Source organism: Oncorhynchus clarkii, unplaced genomic scaffold (genome assembly GCF_045791955.1).
Source record: "Oncorhynchus clarkii lewisi isolate Uvic-CL-2024 unplaced genomic scaffold, UVic_Ocla_1.0 unplaced_contig_461_pilon_pilon, whole genome shotgun sequence".
Classification (NCBI taxonomy): domain Eukaryota; kingdom Metazoa; phylum Chordata; class Actinopteri; order Salmoniformes; family Salmonidae; genus Oncorhynchus; species Oncorhynchus clarkii.
This window is the reverse complement of record NW_027258019.1, coordinates 196,792-204,682: the sequence shown is the minus strand read 5'-3', so window position 1 is coordinate 204,682 and position 7,891 is coordinate 196,792. Positions and strand designations below refer to the sequence as shown.

Genomic DNA, 7,891 nt, shown 5'->3' with positions numbered 1-7,891 from the left:
GTGTGTGTTCTCTGGTGCACAGCCATTAGGCCTTGCTCCTGTGTGTGTGTTCTCTGGTGCACAGCCATTAGGCCTTGCTCCTGTGTGTGTGTTCTCTGGTGCACAGCCATTAGGCCTTGCTCCTGTGTGTGTGTTCTCTGGTGTATAAACAGTTCACTTAAGGTGGTAAAGCATTTCCCTCGGATAGAGAGCAGTGGTAAGCTTTCTCTCAGGTGTGAATTCTCTTGTGTGAAGCCAGGGTTCCCTTGTGTGTTCCCTTACCACATTCATCACAGCTGACAGATTTCTCTCCTGTTTGTGTCAACTGATGTGATTGCAGACTGATCCTTTTACTGAAATGCTTTTCACCCTGATCACAGGTGTGAGGTTTCTCTCCCGTGTCCTCCTGTGGTACCTCAACCCACCTGCCTGAATGAATCTCTTCCCGCAGTGTGCGGTGCAGACAAAGAATTTCTCTCCCGTTTGTGTCATCTGGTGGTACTTCAGATGCCCGATGAGAGCTGAAGCTGCGCTGACAAGGGTGCAATGGTAGGATGTCCCACTGTGTTTTCGCTGAACGTGGCATCTCAGGTCCATTGACACTTGAAGCTCTTGCCACACTGTACCGCCTCTTTCCTGTGTGGACTCTCGTGATTTTTTTAAAGGAATCTGATCTAGAAAAACTGAGTCCACACTCTGTGAAGCACTAATGCTTCTTTTTGGAGTGATTTCGCAATTCACCTGACGTGACAAAACTCTTCCCACACTGATCACAGTGGTGCGGCTTCTCTCCTGTGTGCCTTCTCTTGTGTACTTTAAAAGCAAAGGTGTGGGCAAAACTCTTCCCACAGTCAGGGAAAGGGCAGTGGTATGGCCTCTCTCCTGTGTGTCTTCGCTGGTGAATTCGCAAGGTTGCCATTGTGGCAAAGTTGTTCCCGCAGTCTGAGCAAGAGAACGGTTTCTCTCCATTGTGAAGACGCTCGTGTTCTTTGAGAGAATATTGTCGAAGGAAGCTCTTGTCACAGTGGGAGCAGTGGTAAGGCTTCTCTCCAGTGTGTATAAGCTGGTGTTTCTTCAATGCGTCTGGCGTTGTGCAGCTCGACTCACACTGAGAGCAGTGGTACATCTTCTTCTCTGAATGTGTGAACTTGTGACTATTTAATGAGCCAAGTCTTGGAAAGCTCTTCTTGCAGTCAGAGCACTGATAAGGTTTCTCTCCTGTGTGTACTATTCGGTGTCTCCCAAGGTTGGTTCTGTGTGCAAACTTCTGCCCACATTCAGAGCACTCGTACGGTTTCTCTCCAGTGTGAATCCGCATGTGTCCTTCCAGTGCCCTGGCAGAGGAGAGACTAGCACCGCACTGGGAGCAGCAGTGAGGTTTATCTTCTGTGTGTCTGACCTCGTGTTCTTTCAGAGATTTGTTGTTAGTGAAACTCAGCTCGCACTTAGAGCAGTGGTATGGTTTTTCTCCTGTATGAATTAGCATGTGCTTTTTCAGGTGATCCGACCGTCCAAAACTCCTCTGGCAAACATTGCAGCTGTGTGGCTTCTCACCTGTGTGAATTCTCTGGTGTTTGTACAGGGCTGAATTAGTTGCAAAGCTCAACTTACAGTGGGAACAGTGGAAGGGTTTCTGTCCAGTGTGTGTTCGCTTATGCTGCTCTAGAGAATTAGATGATCCTAGCTTCTTGCCACACTGTGGGCATTGGTAGCCTTTCTCTCCAGTGTGCACTTTGTTATGTAGCAAGAGTCCAGTCTTAAAAGCAAACCTTTTCCCGCACTCAGTACATTGGTGGGGCTTCTCTCCAGTATGTCTTAGCTGGTGACATCTTAAAGAAGATAAAAATCTGAAGTTTTTCCCACAGTCAGTGCATTGGTAAGGTTTCTCCCCTGTGTGAATCCTCTGATGTATTCTGAGTAACTTAGCGGAGGAAAAGCTTCCCCCGCACTGCTCACAGTGGTGAGGCTTTTCTCCTGTGTGTATTCGTTTGTGTTCAAAGAGTGTTGAGGCTTGTTTGAAACTCTTCCCACACTCAGAGCAGTGGAACGGTCTCTCTCCAGTGTGAGTCCGCTGGTGAGCTTTTAAGCGTTGCGATGTAACAAATCTCTTCCCGCAATCAAAGCAGCAGTGTGGTTTTTCGCCGGTGTGTTTTATTCTCTCATGTATCCGTAAACCACTGGAGTCTTTAAATCTCTGCCCACATTCTGAGCACTGGTATGGTTTTTCTCCAGTGTGAATCCGCATGTGTCCTTCCAGTGCCCTGGCAGTGGAGAGGCTAGCTCCACACTGGGAGCAGCAGTGAGGTTTCTCTCCTGTATGAATTATCTGGTGTCCTCTAAGGTCTGTTGAAGAGGTGTAACTCTTTCCACAGTCAGAGCAGCAGTGAGATTTCTTCCTTGTGGGTCTCTGCTGGTGTTTCTTGAGGTGTTCTGATCTGGAGAGACTTTTCTCTGCCTCCTCAGCATCAGCCTCCCAAGTTGACAAGCCCCTTCTACTGAGAGAGTGACGGTTAAGACTGCCCCCTGAGAAGCAAAGACAGACAGTTATGGTTCCTTATCGAAGACAGATTTAGGCCCAGCTTTTCACACTCTTGTAACCGAATTTAAGCATTTAAAATCTTCAATGTAAAATCGTATTAAATCTTCAAATTGTCAATGTATCCAAGGGTGTAGGGTTGTAATGATTCTACATCCTTAAATATATTGTACTTAGTGGTAATTAATGACATTCAGGTAGTGTCCCAAAATACATTTATATAAGAACATAAACCCACTTAGCTCCGGTGTTTTCCTGCAGTCGACCAGCCGCACAGACAGCCTCTTCAGACCAAGCAGTAAGGTGTTACCAGGAGAGGTACGTCCCGGGGACTCCGGGAGGGGTAGGGGGGAGGAGGGTTGGAGGGAGAGTGTTTCCTGTTAACCCAAAAAGAGAGGAGTGTTGTCAAGTAATTTAAAATACTCAAATCATTCCAATCCCGTTTAAAAAGGCAACGTTAATAACCTCTTTGGGATAGGGGGCAGAATTTTCACTTTCACAACTCAAAAAGAGAGGAGGAGTGTTGTCATATTGGTACAAAACAATAATGATCTAAAACAAGTCTTCAACTATTAAACCTTTGTCCAGAAAACTGTTCCTCTGAGTTGTTCCTGATGTCCTATTTATAGTCTAGTGTTGCATTATGGGAACTGTCTCCATGTATAGTCTAGTGTTGCAATATGGGAACTGTGTCTCCATGTATAGTGAAGTGCTGCATTATGGGAACTGTGTCTCCATGTATATAGTCTAGTGTTGCATTATGGGAACTGTGTCTCCACATATAGTCTAGTGTTGCATTATGGGAACTGTGTCTCCATGTATAATCTAGTGTTGCAATATGGGAACTGTGTCTCCATGTATTGTCTAGTGTTGCATTATGGGAACTGTGTCTCCACGTATAGTCTAGTGTTGCATTATGGGAACTGCGTCTCCACGTATGGTCTAGTGTTGCATTATGGGAACTGTGTCTCCATGTATAGTCTAGTGTTGCATTATGGGAACGGTGTCTCCATGTATAGTCTAGTGTTGCATTATGGGAACTGTGTCTCCATGTATAGTCTAGTGTTGCATTATGGGAACTGTGTCTCCATGTATAGTCTAGTGTTGCATTATGGGAACTGTGTCTCCATGTCTAGTGTTGCCTTATGGGAACTGTGTCTCCATGTATAGTCTAGTGTTGAATTATGGGAACTGTGTCTCCATGTATAGTCTAGTGTTGCATTATGGGAACGGTGTCTCCATGTATAGTCAGTCTAGTGCTGCATGAACTCAGGCCCAGAAGCTAGGATATAATTGGTAGCATAATTATAATATACTACAGTAGACCTATCTAACCAGACTAATTATAGTATACTACAGTAGACCTAACTAACCAGACTAATTATAGTATACTACAGTAGACCTAACTAACCAGACTAATTATAGTATACTACAGTAGACCTAACTAACCAGACTAATTATAGTATACTACAGTAGACCTAACTAACCAGACTAATTATAGTATACTACAGTAGACCTAACTAACCAGACTAATTATAGTATACTACAGTAGACCTAACTAACCAGACTAATTATAGTATACTACAGTAGACCTAACTAACCAGACTAATTATAGTATACTACAGTAGACCTAACTAACCAGACTAATTATAGTATACTACAGTAGACCTAACTAACCAGACTAATTATAGTATACTACAGTAGACCTAACTAACCAGACTAATTATAGTATACTACAGTAGACCTATCCATTCAGACTAATTATAGTATACTACAGTAGACCTAACTAACCAGACTAATTATAGTATACTACTAACCAGACTAATTATAGTATACTACAGTAGACCTAACTATACCAGACTAATTATAGTATACTACAGTAGACCTAACTAACCAGACTAATTATAGTATACTACAGTAGACCTAACTAACCAGACTAATTATAGTATACTACAGTAGACCTAACTAACCAGACTAATTATAGTATACTACAGTAGACCTAACTAACCAGACTAATTATAGTATACTACAGTAGACCTATCCATTCAATTATAGTATACTACAGTAGACCTAACTAACCAGACTATACTACAGTAGACCTAACTAACCAGACTAATTATAGTATACTACAGTAGACCTAACTAACCAGACTAATTATAGTATACTACAGTAGACCTAACTAACCAGACTAATTACAGTATACTACAGTAGACCTAACTAACCAGACTAATTATAGTATACTACAGTAGACCTAACTAACCAGACTAATTATAGTATACTACAGTAGACCTAACCATTCAGACTAATTATAGTATACTACAGTAGACCAGACTAATTATAGTATACTACAGTAGACCTAACTAACCAGACTAATTATAATATACTACAGTAGACCTAACTAACCAGACTAATTATAGTATACTACAGTAGACCTAACTAACCAGACTAATTATAGTATACTACAGTAGACCTATCCATTCCCATTATTGTGAACTTTGGTCTCCATCAAAATCAATATTTGTGGTGGATTAACATAACTAGATAATTATAGCAAATTCAAACTTCTTCCCTTCAATGTTCATGAATACAATTACATGTATAATATGCTCCTGATACATTTTATTTATCAGTCAAACTGGGGGAATTGTCAGCGTTACTGGTGTTGAAGTCAGCTCTCCAGTCGGTAGCTCGTTCAGGAAAATCCAAGGCTTTGCTGCGGCCTACTTTAGCAATCTTCCACTCAGCAATTCACGGCCATTATTACCGTTCGGGAAGAGCAACGAGATATTAAACCACGTAAACAATACTTAGTAAAGCGAAATTAATTAAACAATAAATGAAACTGCTATAAGTTAAATAAATGTGTCACCATCTGACGGAGCTCCGTGAAACGTGTTACGTCGTTCGTGGCCGCCGATGTGTTTTTATTTATATTTTACATGCGTCTTACTCACCTGAGTCATTGTAGACACTCGTTTACGGTCGGTCGTTTGCAGAGTTCAGACCAAGTGAAGCAGATGAGATGTTTATTCCTAGTCTGTTGAATTGTAGATTAGGGAGGTAGAGTTTATTCTAACCTGTGACTCTCTGCCTAAAATCCCGAAAGAAAAGACAGACTCCCTGCCTGCACATCCGTTCCATTGAAAACATTTCCTTCCCGTTACCATTCTGCTGGTCGCAGATCATGAAATGGCCGCAGAAAAGGCGGATATGTTTTTCAAAATAAGAGTCGTCCTCCAATAACCAGCGAATTTATAGATTTTTGAAGCACTATATTGCAGTAAAACTGTGCACAGCATTGCAAACACATAGGAAGAAAAAAAAACACATAATTTGATGCATTTTTTTAATTACGCTGAACACAAATATTAATGCAACATGAAGTAGTTGTTCCCCTGAAGTAGTTGCTCTGCAAGGGCCGCGGCTTTTGTGGAGCGATGGGTAACGATGCCTCAATGGTGTCAGTTGTTGATGTGTGCAGAGGGTCCCTGGTTCGAGGAGAGGAACGGAAGCAATACTGTTACACTGACACCGCCTGGTATAGAGGTCCTGGATGACAGGGAGCTGTACGCACAACCCTCTGTCAAATATTTTCAGTCTCCTGAGAGGGGAATAGGCATCATCATGCCCTCTTCACGACTGTCTTGGTGTGCGTGGAACATAATAGTTTGTTGGTGATGTGGACACCAAGGAACTCGTAGCTCTAAACCTGCTCCACTACAGCCCCGTTGACGAGAATGGGGGCGTGCTCGGTCCTCCTTTTCCTGTATTCCACAATCATCTGCTTTGTCTTGATCACGTTGAGGGAGAGGTTGTTATCCTGGCACCACACGGCCAGGTCTCTGATCTCGTCCCTATTTTTCTGTCTCATCGTTGTCTGCGATCAGGCCTACCACTGTTGTGTCATCTGAAAGCTTGATGATGGTGTTGGGAGTCGTGCCTAGCCATGAGTGTACTGGGACTACAGGAGGGGACAGAGCACATACACCCCTGAGGTGCCCCCGTGTTGAGGATCAGTGTGGCAGATGTGTTTTTACCTACCTATCATTACCAGCCTTTCAAAGCACTTTATGGCTACAGACGTGAGTGCTACGGGTCGGTAGTCATTTAGGCAGGTTACCTTAGTGTTCTTGGGCACAGGGACTATGGTGGTCTGCTTGAAACATGTTGGTATTACATACTCAGACAGGGAAATTGAAAATGTCAGTGAAGACACCTGCCAGTTGGTCAGAGTTCACAATTCGGAGTTCACAGCCTTGTGAATGTTGACCTGTTTAAAAGGTCTTATATCTGCTGCGGACAGTGTGATCACACAGTCATCCAGAACAGCTGATGCTCTCATGCATGTTTCAGTGTTACTTGCCTCAAAGTGATCATAGAAGTAATTTAACTTGACTGGTAGGCTCACAGCTGTGCTTCCCTTTGTAGCCTGTAATGGTTTGCAGGCCCAGCCACATCCGATGAGCGTCGGAACAGGTGTAGTACGATTCCATCTTAGTCCAGTATTGACGCTTTGCCTGTTTGATGGTTAGTCGGAGGGCATAGCAGGATTTTTTATAAGCTTCCGGGTTAGAGTTCCACTCCTTGAAAGCAGCAGCTCTACCCTTTAGCTCAGTCCATGGCTTCTGGTTGGGGTATGTACGTATAGTCACTGTGGGGCTTCTGGTTGGGATGTGCATCTCAAAGAATTCTTAGCATAAATGACTACACATTTAGCGTAGAGTGTAGAGCTCAAAATCAACCTGATACCCTAAAATAAACTATTTCAAATAAGGTCTAAATCAATTATGGGCACAGTTGACCAACCCCCTCCCTTTCCCGGCACTCAAATCTTCTGGCATTTCTTCATGTTCTTCTTCAGATAGGTTCAGAGTTCAAAAGTGGATAGGCCATGATAATGCCCCACCACAACTCCTACTAGGTCTTGTCCATTTGCCAACCAGTATACCAGCAATATGAGAGAAGTTTTGGAAACGGATCTCTCTCCATGCTCACTTCACGTGGACTCCTTTGGCACTCCTGAGAGGAAAAGGGCAGTTGATAACTTCAACTGGACGCTGTACAACGGTTGCTGGGGCTCGGACTCAGGTCTCTCGATAGAAGTGGCGCAGGACAGGGACACAACACCTTTTCTTCAGCCGGGTTAGAGTTTGAGGTCCGTTTGGTCAAATGATCCCTTCCATCTAGATACATCTGTAGTCACCCTTCTCAAAAAGAGGACAGATCAGAACAACAGTTCAGTTCATTTCTGATTCAGGAAATCCAGACAAGCGGACTGACTGTTAATGACAAATTATTACTTAGGACCAATATTCTTAAAACACGTCAAAGAAAACACCACATTCTGTTGATACCATGTTTTTTTCTAATTGGTTT

The 7,891-nt window shown here is 43.1% G+C and overlaps 1 protein-coding gene across 1 annotated transcript; it reads right to left on the bottom strand.

Annotated features, from left to right (window-relative positions):
• Positions 1-299: 299 nt before the first annotated feature.
• Positions 300-6,386, bottom strand: LOC139394540 (zinc finger protein 850-like). Its single transcript, XM_071142632.1, has 3 exons — positions 6,225-6,386; positions 2,754-2,892; positions 300-2,502 (listed from the first exon to the last, which is right to left on the bottom strand). Exons 1-3 carry the CDS (start codon positions 6,384-6,386, stop codon positions 686-688), a joined length of 2,118 nt encoding a protein of 705 aa, XP_070998733.1. The 3' UTR covers positions 300-685.
• Between the last annotated feature and the right edge of the window lie 1,505 nt (positions 6,387-7,891).

What these genes read in the sequence shown, in the direction of transcription:
- LOC139394540 (XM_071142632.1), bottom strand. Translation starts at nt 6,386, where the DNA reads ATGAGACAGAAAAATAGGGACGAGATCAGAGACCTGGCCGTGTGGTGC. An exon ending in ACGGGGCTGTAGTGGAGCAG is followed by an intron (nt 2,893 to 6,224) that starts GTTTAGAGCTAC and finishes TTGGGTTAACAG; the next exon opens with GAAACACTCTCCCTCCAACC. An exon ending in CAGGAAAACACCGGAGCTAA is followed by an intron (nt 2,503 to 2,753) that starts GTGGGTTTATGT and finishes TTTGCTTCTCAG; the next exon opens with GGGGCAGTCTTAACCGTCAC.